The following is a 16,368-nucleotide window of genomic DNA, read 5'->3' as shown; positions in this document are numbered from 1 at the left end:
AGATGCCCCTGAAAATGAACCCACCTCTAGCTTGTTACTGTCTGCAGTTAACCATACTGAGTATTCTTATTTTGTTCTCATCATCATAGAGTCTCACGGTTTCATGATTGAGTAGCCAAGCTATAGGGCTTTAGTAACTCTTCTGGACAATATGTCCATCTTTGAGGTTGAAAAGTGTAGAGGGTTGTCCTATGTGAATGCCGATGGTCAATGTGTCCGTCCTCTAAGAGTGGATTAACTACACGAGTAGTCCTTTGTTAGTGTCGATGGACACTGAGACCATCGTTGTGGAGGAGTGTGGCTCACTGATTAGAGCGGCAGACCCTGATGCAGAGGTCTGGCCCGGGACCAGGGTTCAATTCCCGACGCGGCAGGGTCCTGAGCCCAAAATGTTCACGGACTCGATAATTCTCGCCTCGGTGCCTATTCTAATCATGGGGTCCCACGCTGCAACTCTGGGCAATAGTTGCTTAATCTCCACTACGGCGGCCCACCCGCTGCGGGATGCCTGGCTTTCACCCTGGGGATACCCAGTAGGGGTTATCTCACAGGGAAAAGCCAGGACGGGTTCCCAAGGCAAGCGCCTTGATGCCTTCGGGTGATACGTGCGCTATATAAGGCGCAATACATTTACATACATTTACATCGATGTTGAAGCTCTTAAGGAGGATTCTGGCATTCTTCCGATCACGTGACTCCTGTTGCGGATCGGGTTCTGAGAAGACGGCATGGCGGCGTATAACACAGAGTGGTGAGTGTTCGCGAGACAACTGAGCTGGTGTTGTTTTAAAGGGTGCAGAAAGTTTGGTTAGATGGTATAATAACCCCAGTGATGTGTATGATTATCTTTAGAAATAGTGACGGCGGAGTACGGTGAATTCGCTTGATTGTATGATTACACTCGGCAACCTTGATAAGGAAGAGTGGTGAATACTTAAGGAGTTACATAAGAAGAGTCAGGTATGAATTTCGTGATATTATTCACACAATAGAGGTCATCGGAAAGATAAGGGTTATGTTTATGGGTGTTGTCCGTTTCTTACAGGTTCTCCTATTGCTTTACTTTTGTTCTGCTTAGTGGGTATATATTGAGCATCGAGCAGATTACATAACGAACCTTTGGTAAGGAATACTTGAATATTTGTTTTTCCTATAGGGTTTGGGTGAGTCACCACCTTAATATGAGCACGAGCACTACTTTTTCCATATACTAAATACTGGTTGACTTTTGAGTGAGGCTTTCTTTACGTGGCAGTAATACGAATTAAGTTTAGAGTATTATGTTTAGGAATGTAAAAGCGATATATACTTTGTGATCTTTTTGATGGTCCTTATAAACAATACACAAGGTGTTTTTACTCTATCAAGCACTATTGGTTCCTCCCTTCATGTCCTTTTTAATTTTTCTGATTTTATTTTTTCTTACTTTATTTTACTTAAATCTACGGTGTCTGCGGTGTCATTCCCCAGCTTTAACTTATACTTAGCAGGTGCAGGTTAAGACTGCATGTTAAGAAACTTGAATTTACAACAAATGTTTTGTTGTTTTGTTTGTGTTATAGATCCGAACTGGAACCTACAGCACTTTCATCAAGAAATTGTATACTATCATAATCTTGTTGTGACATTTATCCCCTGAGGAAGGGTACATTTTAGAACCCGAAATGCATTGGGTATTTCTTTAAATTTTTGTAAACCATATTGCTTTCAAGCTGTTGGTAATGTAATGAGTTAGCAAGAAAACTCATGAATTGAATTCATTATTGTGTTGAGATTGTCTATATCCAAGTGATATACATTGATATCGCAATTCCACGATGAATTAAAATTTAATGTTGGAGAATAAACTGGAATATGAAAAGAGTAAAATAAATGTTTGACTTTCAATATTTGATTAACACTGAGGCCTTCTGCCCATAGCTGTGCGACAGGTAGCGTAGGGTTTTCCCTACGCTCTCTTACAATTTGTCTGATACCTGAGGGCTTAGGGCACAGGCCCCCATACCTATCAGCACGCTGAATATATAACACACAATAAAAAGATTTTGGATTTAAGAATAACACATATAGGTGTGCAGGTTCACCACATAACACATTCACATCTCTGTGTGCCATGCCTACAACCCACTGCCCTGGCATAGATCAGTCACCCCTCTAGTTGGGTGCACTATAACAGTGGTTAGGGCATAGGTGCATGAGCCATGTATCCCTACAGTGTCTAAGTCCCTTCTTAGACATTGTAAGTGCAGTGCTGCCATTAAGAGTATATGGTGCTGGGAGTTTGTCGTTACGAACTCCACAGCAATATAATGGCTACACTGAAAACTGAGACGTTTGGTATCAAACTTCACAGCACATTAAACCCACACTGATGCCAGTGTGGATTTAATGAAAAATGCACACAGAGGGCATCTCAAAGATGCCCCTGAAAATGAACCCACCTCTAGTGACCTGATTGCTGGACGAACAACTTGGAGAACACCTTGACCTGACCAGAGCGGTCACACTGCATTGCGCGTATTGTGGCGCTAATCACCTGAATTTCAGGCGTTTTTTAAAAGCTCCTCGTTTTCTATTTGTTTTAATTTTTTCATTTCATTTTCCCCTGTTTTTATGGTGCGCTCCTCATACTTGCACCTTAATTGTTGAATTCACCGCGCTTTGCGGGTCCCGTGTCCCTTGTCTCTGCCTCTCGGCAGATTAGCAGTTTAGCGGCCATATTTGGTGAGGGAAGGACGCCGGGCTTGTAGTGCACGCTCTAGCGCCCAAGGTCGCTCAACCCCCTCTTAAGGAAGGTAAATCTGGGGCTCTGTCTTGCTGGACGAACAACTTGGAGAACACCTTGACCTGACCAGAGCGGTCACACCGCATTGCGCGTTTTGTGGCGCTATTCACCTGAATTTCAGGCGTTTTTTAAAAGCTCCTCGTTTTCTAATTGTTTTAATTTTTTATTTCATTTTCCCCTGTTTTTATGGTGCGCTCCTCATACTTGCACCTTAATTGTTGAATTCACCGCGCTTTGCGGGTCCCGTGTCCCTTGTCTCTGCCTCTCAGCAGATTAGCAGTTTAGCGGCCATATTGGGTGAGGGAAGGACGCCGGGCGTGTAGTGCACGCTCTAGCGCCCAAGGACGCTCGACCTCCTCTTAAGGAAGGTAAATCTGGGGCTCTGTCTTGCTGGACGAACAACTTGGAGAACACCTTGACCTGACCAGAGCGCTCACACCGCATTGCGCGTTTTGTGGCGCTAATCACCTGAATTTCAGGCGTTTTTTAAAAGCTCCTCGTTTTCTATTTGTTTCAATTTTTTATTTCATTTTCCCCTCTTTTTATGGTGCGCTCCTCATACTTGCACCTTTATTGTTGAATTCACCGCGCTTTGCGGGTCCCGTGTCCCTTGTCTCTGCCTCTCGGCAGATTAGCAGTTTAGCGGCCATATTGGGTGAAGGAAGGACGCCGGGCGTGTAGTGCCCGCTCTAGCGCCCAAGGACGCTCGACCTCCTCTTAAAGGTAGTCATGCTGATGTGCAGCGGTCACGCGCAGCAGGAACGCCGGAAAGCCGCCGGAGTCACGCCAGAGTCCAGCCCGTCTGTGCCCGTCCGGGCCCAGACGGGCCTAGGGCCAGGACTCTTGGTTCAACTACCTGATACGCGGAGAACATACTCTCGGGAGGCCATTATGTCACTGCGTATACCTAAACATGTATCATGTAAGTATATTCACAAAGGTTTTAACCTTTTTTCTGCATGTAGGACATGTCAGGTGATTCAACCCGATAAGGGAAAGAACGCCCTTTCGATGGCTCTGTTGAATTGTAGATCCCTTTCGTGTCATGCTCTTGAAATTAATTTTTTGATACAAGATCATAACCTGGACATCCTGTTTCTGACGGAAACTTGGATTACAGCTAGCTCTGATGTTGACATAGCCCGAGCCCTCCCCCCAGGATTTCTAATATACCATCTTGATAGACCTGTGGGACGTGGGGGCGGCATTGCCATCATATACAGAGATAGGTTTGTGTGTAGGGCCCAGATCAGCGATGTACAGGACTGTGAGAGCTGCCAGTTCTCAATGCGGACGTCCCCTACGGTAACAGTATCGGGCATTTTGATATACCGACCTCCGGGGGGCTTGGGTAGCTTTGTTACCTCCCTAATGGAAACAGTCACGCTGCTGGCCTCTTCTACGACTAACTTTATGGTGCTAGGGGACCTGAACCTGCACTTCAATGATCCAGCGGACTCAGTGGCTGTTGATCTGCAGTGTGACCTGAATGCTTATAATCTTAGCATAAGCAATTTAGGAGCCTCGCATATGAAGGGCCACCTTCTCGATCCCATCTTTTCGAATATCTTGGACCTTAAGGCCCTGCCCGCCTGCCCCTTGCCATGGTCAGACCATTTTCTGGTCCCGGTAATTCTGCAATGTGATCTAAGATCTGCCCCTTCTCAAAGGGTTCATATCTGGGAGAGAGCCTGGTCCAGGCTGTCAGTGGATAACTGGATTGCTAAACTTGAGGACTCTTGTCCTCCTTTAGCCATGGACCCGGTTGTAGCCGACAGGGATTTCGATCTGTGGGTGACCAATTCTCTGGATGCCATCCTCCCAAAAAAGAGAGTAGCAAAGAAGGGAAAGAGAATGGGTTCTGCCCCATGGTATTTACCGGAACTGCGACTCCTTAGGAAGGGATGCAAAAAGCTTGAGAGGGCCTGGAGGAAAGACTGGGGGGTGGCCAGTCGGGAGGGATACCGTGCAGCAATTAGAGAATATAAAAATGCCCTTCGTGGTGCTAAGGCCCTTTTCTTTAAAGAGAGAATAAAGAGCTCATCCAACTCGTCAAGAGAGACTTTTAAAGTCGTAAAGGAGCTCCTTAAAATTCCAGAGCCCCCGGTGACTTATGATAGCCCCGCTGAGAAGTGCAAGGAGCTGGTGGAGTACTTTCATTCGAAAATTGAGAATATCATAAGCGCGTTGCCTCAGTCTGTGCAGAACGCAGACATGGGTAATCAGGTAGGAGGAGACCGAGCCCTATCGGACACTTTTGGCCCAATATCTGTGGCAGAGGTCATGAAGGAGTTGGGGTCTATGAAGAGCGGTTCTCCTGGGGACCCTGCTCCTATGAGATTTCTGAAACAGGTGGCTTCGGTCATCGCGGCTCCTGTCACAAACTTAATTAATGCATCCCTTGCCCAGGGTGTGGTGCCGCCGAGCTGGAAAAGAGCAGTGGTAAAGGCTCTCTTGAAGAAACCAAATCTGGATCCTTCGGATTTGGCAAACTTCAGGCCCATCTCTCTGCTGCCGGGACTCGGTAAGATAGCTGAAAGGCTGGTTAATCACTGTCTGTCAGCCTTTCTGGAGTCCAACGGTCTGCTACGAGAGTCACAAACAGGTTTTCGGCCAGGGCAGGGCACTGACACCGCCCTATTGGCAGTCGTTGAGGAAGCCAGGAGCATTCTGGATTCAGGAGGGTCAGTGGCAGTGATCCTCCTGGACCTCAGTGCGGCTTTTGACACTATGAACTATCAAGTGTTGACCCAACGGCTGTCCAATGTGGGGGTTGTGGGAGTGGCACTGCAGTGGCTATGGTCATTCCTGTGCGGTCGGACTTATCAGGTCTGGGAAGGCAGCGAGCGGTCAACATCCATCCCCCTCCAGTGTGGGGTGCCACAGGGCTCCTCTCTGAGCCCCACATTGTTTAATGTGTATATGGCCCCCCTGGAGGATGTGGTAGCCCCATTTGGGATAAAAATCATCAGCTACGCTGATGATACTCAGCTGGTGGTTGCATCGTCCCAACTGGTGAAGAACCCAGATTTGCTGCGCCTATGTATGGCCAAAGTGCATGCTTGGATGTGCGAATCAGCGCTTAAATTAAATGGGTCCAAGACCGACATAATGCTGCTAGGGCATAAGATTCCCTTACTCCCTTCGACCATCTGGCCCAGCTGCCTGGGCGAGCTTCCCAGCCCCAAGCAGGAGATCAAGAGCTTGGGGGTGTGGTTAGAGCAAGATCTCTCTTTTAAGACCCAGGCTAAGAAAACGGCAAGGGTCTGTTTCGGGCTCCTCCGTTCAGCCCGTAAAGTCTTGCCCCTCCTTCCTTTGACATCAAAGAAGTTACTTATTCAGGGTCTGATCATCTCAAGGCTTGACTATTGCAATGCTATTTTCCTTGGAGCTCCTGAAGCTACATTTAGTAAGCTTCAGCGGGTACAGAATGCCGCAGCTAGGATGCTGACGAACGTGCCAAGGAGACAGTCAGCCAAACCGTCTCTGAAGTCATTGCATTGGCTTCCGGTGCGGGAGAGGGTGAAATTTAAAGCCCTTTGTACAGCACATAGAATCCTCCAGGGGAGGGGACCTTCCATTTTAAAGAACTTAGTGGTGCCATATAAGGCAAACAGAGTTCTGCGCTCTGACCAGAAACATCTGCTTCAGGTCCCTAGGGTCAATAGGGCTCGTACTGGGGGTAGAAGATTCTCGGTTCACATAGCCACCCTCTGGAATGCGCTTCCATTGAGGATGCGCTTAGAGACTTGCACTCTTCGTTTTACGGAAGCTTTTGAAAACACACTTATTCCCCATGTGATGTAATTGATCTGGCTCCTGGTTATCGTTGCTGTCTGGTTAATCACTGGGATGCCCGAGGGTAACTACGCGCTATATAAGATTCCAAATAAATAAATAAATAAATTGAGTGGCTGCTTAGGTTGCCACCGCCAGACATGTTTCTGGACCCCTGGGTCGAGAGCAGGGGGCCTGAAACAATGCACATCCTGGGACGAGGTGCCAAGCCTCCTCCCCCAGGATGGGCAGATTTTCACTAAGGGGAAGCTTCAAAGGGTTGCCGCCTTTGTGAGCTTCCCCAGACCACTCGCTGCTTTCAGCAACTAGTCCCCACTGGTTCTGCCCCCCACTTTGGGCAGGAGAACCGGCGGGAAAAACAAGTAAGGAAGAGAGGTGTGCCCGCCTCTTTCAGCTCCACCCCTCAGGTGGGGGAGGCGAGGTGAAGCACAACTCTGAGTCCCCGCCATCTTGAGGATTGGGGACCCAACCAAACAGGGACAGGCTTGTGCCCCCTCCCACTAGAGGGGGGGTTCCCACCCCAGGGAAGGGACGCATTGGTCCCTGCCCGCTACCTACCTGTAACGCCCCTAAATATAGTATTTTGGGGGCACCCTGAACCTTGCTTCCTCAGATCCAGAAATGACAAGAAGGAAAGAAGAAGGACCGAACAGTCGTGCAGCCAGCTAACAAGAGGAAGACTCCCACTGACTTAGTCCCAGTCCTACATGCCTGTCTCCCCTCGAACTTGCTCCTGCGAAATCCCGGTGTTTCCTGCAGGAAGCAACCTCAAAAATACCGGAGGACCTGTCTTCCTTCACTCCCAAAGACTGCTTCTCCCGTGAACACCGGATTTGTTCAACTGCTACCTCTGGCAGCAGCCGGAGATGGCGAAGCCAGCCCACTCTGCACCTGGCGAACCTAGTCGATGCTCAAATGGAAAAACACCATGAGGAGGTCACCCCAGTGATCCTGAACCGAGATCCGGCGACCAACTGACGTGCCTCAAGCCTCTATGCCGACGCCTGCAGTCTAAATCCAGAAGGCCCCCTAACAGTGACCAGGAGCTGGTAAGAAGATCCGACTCCAAACGGCACCCTGCACCCGACGCCCCACGGCTTTGTGTGCCCAAACCAAGTGTGCCTAACCAACCTTTAACTTCCCACCTTACCTCTCGAAGTGGTGGTACACCCAGAAGTCCTTTGTCTCCCTGCCTGCAGTGCTTTTGCAAACCGGAGGTTCTCCATTGAAAACAACAGGGTGCCCGACGTCGAAACAGCACTCTGCACCCGGCCGCCTCAGTGCCGCTGAGGGTGCACCTTTTGTGCTACTTTGTTTCCCCATTAGCCCTCATCTAAACCCGAGGAGCTTTGCTCCCACATCCCAGGGGAGCAGTGGGCGATGGTCAAAGGTTCGCAATGACATCCGAGGGGTGGTTTTTAAGGCGGGTGGAAAAGCATAACTCCAGGTTATGTAGGGGTGAGAGTAGAGTTAATGGATTCGATAATAGCATGCACAAAGGCAGTGGTCTGTGTTTGGAGGTGGTTAACTGAGCGGGCTTCGCTTGGAGGTGGGTCATCAAGTAGGAAGATGTGTTTGGTGGGCCGGCTGGATGCAGTGTTATGTAACTTTGCTGGAGGGCGCAGCATCAGTATTTACTGATGTATGTAAATCGCCCAATGAAAGGGCGGTTGTGACCATTGGGGGAAACAGAATCCTTTTTTTATGGCTGGGGTGAGCCCCTGCGGTATGGCGGGTCTCTGGCCTGAGAGCTCTTGACTGATGCGGAGAATGGGGGGCCCCCTCCATGTACTTTGCAGTGGGGCCCCCTCAAGTTTTGTTATGCCACTGACAGGGAATCTGTGATGCTTGGGCTGCTGGGACTAAGAAGACAGAGGCACGGGAGGCGGCCGGCAGCTTAAAGTAAGTCTTCCTTTTTTTGGAAAATTATTATCAAACTTCCCCGGTGCTCCCCTCCCATGCTCCCCCCGTGTGCCCCCTCCACCTGCCACACTTCTTTTTGGATCTCAATCAGGTTTGGATATTGATACTAGGAGGAACAAATGGGGGACAGGGGAGAATGCCTGTCTGGAGGGTTTCTGTCTATATTGCAGCTAGAGGGGCAACCAGTTGAGTTGCAAACATTATAAAAATATTGGAGAGGGAACCAATCTGGACCGAGGGTATTTCTGTTACTAAATTGTGTATTACTAATTTGATTACAAGTTCTGTAGTCAGGCCAACAAGCTCTTAGCAGTGATGTTCAGGTATGCAAGGAAATGTTAGGCCAAGAACTGGGTGGCGGCAACTGCAGCAGGTCTGTGGGTGTCTTTGTATAGCTTTGAGCATTATTAGTGAAAAGCATGCAGTTTGTCATATGGGGCGTAAAGCACCGTGACAAGCAGGAGCTGTATACATACAATTGTAGTTGCTTGAATACCTGGTCCGCTCTCCCTGCTGCCACGCCCCCCGCCCACGAGCACTGAAGAGCAGCGGCGTTCCCAGCCTCTGTGGGACACTTCCTGTAATTTTGAACTGCGTGCAGAGGAGGACCTGCCTGTTGGATCTCACTGTTATTATCTCCCGTGGGTCGGACTACTGCTCGCCGGACCCGCTTCGCGGGTCCCGCTTCGGCAGTCTGAGGAGGGTGCTTGTCTGACCTTGGAGCGGACCGTTAGGGGCAAGGACAGAACTGCAGCAGGGCTGCGAGCTGCGCAGCAGGGACTCCGTATCCCAGTAGTCCCTGCATTGACCATCAACACACCTGGTCCGCTCTCCCTGCTGCCACACCCCGCCCTCTCTCCACCCTTCATAATAGGATCAGCACACCGCTGCGCAGGAGCGTCCCGGGAAAAGCCCGGGACAAGGGCGGGCCCTCTGTGGCCCTCTTGAGCCCAAGTGAGGCCGGGCTGGTCCTACCCTCTTTCCTTCTACATCCAGGGATCCTACAGTAGGTGCACACGTTCGCTATGGCCCAAAGTCCCGCCATAGCTATTTTAGAAAAGTCGGGGGGGGGGGGGGCCTATTATTGGCACACTTGATAATTATTTTACAAAGGCCCCTACTGACTTGGACAGGGAAAATACTGTGGCAGAACGCCGAGCAGAGCGCCGGCGTTCTGTCAAATGTATGAAAAATAGGGCTCCCTCAGACCTCTCGCTCCACGCTCTTTCCCCTAGTGTAGGATGTACTGGTAGTATTGAAGATCCTTTATTCTTAGAGAGTGTCCCATTGTTATTACGAGACTGCACTTCCTCTCCCCTGGTCCTTACTGACCGGCTCATAAGTAATACCCCTCTTTCCAGCCCTACTAGTATAGCTGTCGACCTGATTACTCAGATCTCTGTTCGGGGTAAACCTGTTCAAAACAAGCTGAAGAAACCGGTGTCTGTCTTAGTCCATGGTCCACCACCATGTAAAAGAATACGGAAGGCGGGGGATCTGCAAAAGCCTAAGATTAGTCATTCTGACTTTGGCAAATCATCAAAGCATAGCGCCAGTTTTGCCCCGGCTTTAGCTGCCCCGGCTCCAATGGTTGCACCAGCTAACATGTTAAATATGGCACCTCCCCTACCATCGGTACCAGCTGTGAAAGCAGTGGACACTATTGTTCCAACTGTTATTTCGGCTGACTCTCTGCTAAAGGAACTACCTCCTGCTGCCTCATTGGATAGTATGGAACACCTATTAAGGTCTTTTATCCTACCCATACTAGAGAGGCTGAAGTTGGTTGAGAAAAGGCTTGAGGACATCGAGTCTGTAACCCGTAAAAATGACGGACCAACTAAGGCACCAGTGAGTGGGGCCGTGCCACCCCCAGCCTTGATGACATCATGTACTTCCAACGCCCCAAAAGTTGTTTCTCAATCTACCAAACCTACACAACCTAAGCAGCAAAGGGCTCTACCCCCTAAGCAGGTTAATAAATCAGATGTAAATGCAGCAAGTGAAATTTCGAGGGGACCTGGAAAAGTATTTGCAGGAAACACACGTGAGGAGTGGGCAAGTGCCAGATATGCCAGGGTAAAATGAACCAAGGGCCCCAGGTCAAACTCCCCCCTGAAGCTGTTCCCTTTGTGGTCGTTCTGACTGGGGTCCCTACATTGACAGCTAATAAGAGGGAAGGGTACCCCCAGTTGAAAAATAAAATCATGCACTGGCTTAGCCAATTTAGACCACTTACACACAACATCAATGGTGAGATCGTGCATGTTCGACGACTTCCTTTACTGGGTAGTAGGGTTAAAGACACAGAGGGAGACCTAGTTGTAAATTTTAGAGACCCACGAGCAGTCAACTATACATTGAACTGGCCCCTAGGTAGTGGTAGTAATTGTATTGTCCCTCGTCCTCTGACATATTTTTACCCTAGATCCCTGGTGTTCCCCCCAATTACATCGGAGGTCAGGCACCCAATCAGCCTAACCCTTCAATACTGTATAACACCACTAACTTGTCTTATGCCCCACGCCCTCCACCTGTCGTAGACCTCTTTGGGTGGAACATTGTACCCCCTAGGTTTAACAGAAATGCCAACAGGAGAATGGATCACCTGAGACCCTTCACACCCCTGGAGACTGTAAACAGGTTTGATGTGTTTTCAGGTATAGATGATTGCGATTGAAGACTACAGACTAAACAGGGCACGGGTGACCAATCACATGCCACTGGCCTGGAAGGCATAGAACTGGCGAGTTCTAAACCAGCTATAACACAAATTATGTCACCTTTGCCTTCTCCCCCCGCCAAAGGTCCTACACATGCTAAACCACAATCTATTGATCCAACCATTGAGCTGGTGGATACCATTGTTGTTACTATGCTTGATCCCCCGGGGACTACTCCTAATGAGCACATACCCTGCTTGTCCATTCTCTCGTGGAACTAGGCAGGACTTCAGGGAAAATTAGACTCCCCTGAGTGGGGGTCTTTCATTGATACACGCGATGTATGCCTGTTTCAGGAGACATGGGCAAGGGAAGATAAATGGCGATCCGGCTATGCAGCCTTTTCAATACCAGCTAAATGGGAGGGAAAGGGACGGCCTTTGGAGGGTCTTTGCATATGGGTCGCAACCCACTTGGGTTGCAAGGCTAGGGTTTTTAAAACCTACTCTTTAGATGTACAGTGTGTATTGTTGGAATGGTTAAACAAGACCCAACTTGCACTGATAAATGTGTATTGCAGACCAATGGGAATAACGAAGCCCTCCCCTACCTTCGATGAGCTTTCTCTATTTGTGCCCACATTACCTCAGGGTGCCAGGATTCTCTTGGGGGGAGATTTTAACTGTCAATATGAGCCGTTAACTCTAACTGTGGAGGGAGCACTTTTGGAGGAGGATGACCAGTGGGGAATTCCGCAATTGGAAGGCCCCCCAGTAAAGCCATGGTCACCCTTGGCAACCCAAATCTTGGCACTCACCCTCAGTAATTCCCTGAGGGCCTGCAATGGAAGAATTAAGGGTGACATTCCTTCGAAACCCACCTTTAATAAACCAGGGCAAGAGTCTCATCTGGATTACATTCTTGTTCAGACATCTGACTGGAATCAGGTTCTTGACTTTATGGTAGTGCAAAGAAGTGACAGTGACCATAATGCGCTGATCCTTTCTCTAACCCCTGCCCGGTGGTCCTATGGGTGCACAGCTTGCAGAGGCGCCGCGGGATTCTAAACTATTTTCAACCAATGACAGGCGTAGAGTGAGGTGGGACAAGTTCCTGGATAATCCCGCCCATATTTCTGAGCTTTATCTACGGATCCTCCCTATATTTGAACGCGCTGAGGACCTTATCTCTCAATTCTCTCCACCAGATTTGTTGCACAAGTTGGGTACCCTCCATATGGACCTGGTGGACATTCTGGTGGAACTCCTAAATCCAGTTGCTCGGAAAGGGCCCCGCAGGGTGCAAAGAGCCACCTGGTTCAACTCAGCTGGTAGGAGGGCAAAGGCTGACCTGCTTGCTGCATTGAAGCACCCGAGGGATACAGGGCTAATTAAGATCAGACGGGCGGAACTGAAGCATGTAATTCATCACGCAAAAGTGGAATGGGACGAGTCCAATTGGGAAAATATGTTGGCCTCTCTCAAGTCCAGAGATGCTCGCAAATTTTGGCAGATAGTGAGAACAGGGTCTGCCGAGCCGACTCTGGCTGTGGAGGCCAATATAGCGGCTGAGGTGTGGGAGGATCATTTTCGCAGCCTCTACGAAGAGGTGAGCCCTGGTCCGGCTAAGCCCGTCGATGGGCCTTCGATTGATTGCTTCCCACTCCCAGGTGGGCTTTCCGTGCACTCTAACAATCCGGTGGGAGTTGAACCAATGCAATTTTCATCGGCGGAGGTCCTTAAAGTAATAACCGAGTTGCCATCGGGCAAAGCTCCCGGGTTAGATAAAATCCCGGGAGATCTATTTAAGCACCAACCCAGGGTTTGGCCCCCCTATCTACTGGAAGTGTTTAATGCAATCCTTAGGGGAATGGTGGTCCCCAGTACTTGGCTGGGGGCAGAGATTGTCCCCATATTCAAGAAGGGCTCTCCTCTGCTCCCAGCCAATTATAGGACGATCAGCCTCATTGATGTTTCACAAAAAATCTTTGCGAGACTGATACTTGACCGCCTGCAGGAGTGGATGTTAGACCACTCAATTTTAAGTACGTTCCAGGCTGGGTTTAGGAGTAAGGTTTCAACCGCGGACCAAATCTTCAGTTTGGCCCTCCTCTTCTGGAAGACGGTGCGGGTGGCGGGTGGCACGGTATACACCGTCTTTGTCGACCTCCGCGCAGCCTTTGATTTGGTTCCGCGGAGTAAACTATGGACGGTACTCCTCAACTTGGGTATCCCCCGATCTTTTAAATATCATCGTTCGTTTGCACACACATAACTATGCACAGGTCAGGTGCGGGAGAATGGGCAGCCTCTCAAAAAGATTTTCCGTTGGCAGAGGGGTAAGGCAGGGATGTGTCTTGGCACCCACCTTGTTTTGCCTCTTCGTCAACGGGGTAATCGATTATCTCAATAAGATCCCAAACACAGATGCACCAAGGCTTGGCGGCAGCAGGGTGCCCGCAATTATGTTTGCGGATGACACCCTGCTGCTGTCGAAATCCCCAATGGGGATACATCGTATCTTGGAGGGTTTTGAGGCATTCTGTGGAGAGCATGGACTCAAAATTAATGCTCTCAAAACCAAGTACATGATTTTTAACCCCCCCCCAAAAAAACTCGCCCCAATCCCTTTATAGGTGTGAATAGGTTAGAGAGAGTGTATACGTTTGAGTATCTGGGTTTGACCATGAATGATAAACTGGAATGGGGTGATCATCAAGCTAAGTCCCAGCTTAAACTAGCCCAAATAGCAGGGGGAATAATCAGGTTAGTCAATTCTAACAAGTCATCTGCTAGACCGATAGGTCCCCCGTTGGAGATTTATAGACTCCAGGCTAGAGGTGCGATTCTTTATGGTAGCGAACTTTGGGGCCATGTCTGTAAAAAAGATCTACTTATTGTTGAAAATAAGTTTATCAGATAACTCCTAAAGTTACCGGTTAGTACTCCCCTTCTGCCCCTCCGTTTAGATCTGGGCTTGAAACCACTGGCTGAAGTAGTGGGTCTAAAGCCTTTAACCTTTTGGCGAAGATTATGGACCACTCCTGAGTTAGCCAACTATAGGCAGGAATTGCAGGAAATTCTTGCTCTTCCTACTATAGAGAATATCCTGTGGTTTAAATATCTAAAAACAGAGTTTACCCGGCTGGGTCTTTCGACCCTTTGGAGTGATCCTGAAGCGGGTTGCCAGGGATTATCCTGTAAACATTTGGTGGCAACCTTCAATGCATGTAATCTTACATCCCACATACAGGGTAGATGCCCAGATTCCTTAACAAACACTTTTCTTGGGGTCAAAGATTGCTATAAGTTTGAGACTGTTTTAGATGACATCTTCCCGAATCTTGCCAGGAAATTATACCTACAATGGCGCTATGGCACCCTGCCGCTAAGAGCCTTCACCAGCAAATGGAAACAGCACTCCTTGGAAAACTGTCCTGTCTGCAATTGTATGACAGAAGATGAATTGCATCTAGTTTTCTTTTGTCCTGCCTACATTGCTGCTAGAAGGTTTTGGATAATTCCACTTTGTAAAAATCTAAGGTTTGTTAACTGTTTAGAGGCCTTTAGAATACTCAAGACCGACCTCTCAAGTGCAACTGTCTTTGCAGTGGCTAAATTCCTCAAAGCAGTGTGGCACAAGAGATTGTTTTTAATTTCTAGGGCACCCCAACCCTGATCCAGACTTTGCTATACATTTTACATTTTACGTAATACATTTTAATGTATTATGATATGTTATGTTAGATTTTTAGTTGTTAGTGCTATTCGTTTTTATATTGCGCAACTCTATAGATTGTTTTTAATATCAACTAGTTCTGAATCATTTGATTGTTTAATATTATGATTTTGGTATACTGGGGCCTGTTTTGAGACCCACCAGCCTGTATCTGTGTGCTATCCTGTAATTGATGTCTGTAATTTTTCATTGTATTGATTTTATGTTGCATCTTTTATGGCAAAAATGCCGAAATAAAGATTAACGAACGAACGGTTGCTTGAATTGCCTGCCATATGAGCCACATTACCAGTCCTCTAACCATATCACCCTCTACATGTGTCTTAAAGTATAGTTAGTGTAGTTTAAACAACAAAGATGTTCCATTAAAGTAGTTGTCAGTGCAGCAACCCTGCCCTGACTCACTTCTTGTCCTGTCTGCAATGCCTCTGCCAGACTTTGTACAGCCCACACCTAGTAAGGTAGAATTCTCTACTTCTACATCAAAATGCTCATGAACAATTCTCATAATGCTCTTAAAATTAAAATGTGCATGATAGCCTGATGGTCACAAAGGATTTAAAGGAAACCTGAGTAAACTCCCATTGTGCATGGACCCACCTCTGGTATTTATTGCAAGTTTGCCTGATCTGATACGGTCAGGTTGTTCTGAGACGAAACTACTATTAGTCAGAAAAATAAAAGTGTTAAATGTTGAAGATATGTTGTTTCTATTGTATTCTCTGATATTTAGATGGTTCATTTCCTCCAATCACAGATCAGGGCCAATCTACAATAGAAATGAATGCTTCAGTGTATGCATGTTTGGATATTTACCTTGTCCTCTTTCTTCATTTCTCTCTAGGATGTGAAAAACATTTTAAGGAGGTAAGTTTACTTATGTTTGTCAATTTGTTTTTCCAGCACTCTTTTTAAGTTCAAATAATCATACTATACAGAAGTTAATTAATATGGTATTTCTTATTTATTATGATTACATGGTGTAGCCTCAGACCAGCTCTCAGGAATCCCGCTGTGTAGGACTTACAGGAGGTCCCAGGAGGGCTTCTTCTCCGCCAAGCCCCTCAGGAATAAAGTGAACTTCACCCCCCAATCAATAGCGCGCCAGGAGGCTTGTTTGCAGAGTGTTGGAGAAAGGGGGCGTGGCCTCTGAAGACCTTTTAGTAATCCCGCTGTGTTACTGGAAGTGACAGGAGTGGTAATAGGTCTCCAAGGATGTCCTTAGGGGCTAACTACCGCTCCTGTTTCCCAGGGTGGGGTAGGGCACCCATACTAGAGGGTGAGCCCCAGGGGATTTGGTCCCCGAGTCCGAAATCATCCCAAGATGGGGGGCCGTTGGACCCCCTCCTTTTAAATGTTTGACTTTTTTTTATAAAGGTCAGGTCCCGGGACATGCGTTGCCTGGGGCAAAAATCAGCCCAGGGAGGTGGGCTGCACAGCACACCTACTAAAATAAGGCAT

The 16,368-nt window shown here is 48.1% G+C and overlaps 1 protein-coding gene across 1 annotated transcript in view; it reads left to right on the top strand.

Moving 5' to 3' along the window:
- Positions 1 to 16,368, top strand: part of LOC144752369 (E3 ubiquitin-protein ligase TRIM21-like) — a 214,258-nt gene that overhangs the window by 48,942 nt on the left and 148,948 nt on the right. The window contains exon 3 of the mRNA XM_078640304.1: positions 15,752 to 15,774. Within this exon, the coding sequence (XP_078496430.1) occupies positions 15,752 to 15,774 (23 nt within the window). The remainder of the gene's footprint in view (positions 1 to 15,751; positions 15,775 to 16,368) is intronic.

The sequence above is a fragment of the Lissotriton helveticus genome, chromosome 5_1 (assembly GCF_964261635.1).
Source record: "Lissotriton helveticus chromosome 5_1, aLisHel1.1, whole genome shotgun sequence".
Lineage (NCBI taxonomy): Eukaryota > Metazoa > Chordata > Amphibia > Caudata > Salamandridae > Lissotriton > Lissotriton helveticus.
Note: the sequence above shows the minus strand (reverse complement) of the source record. Positions and strands in the feature narration are given on the sequence as shown.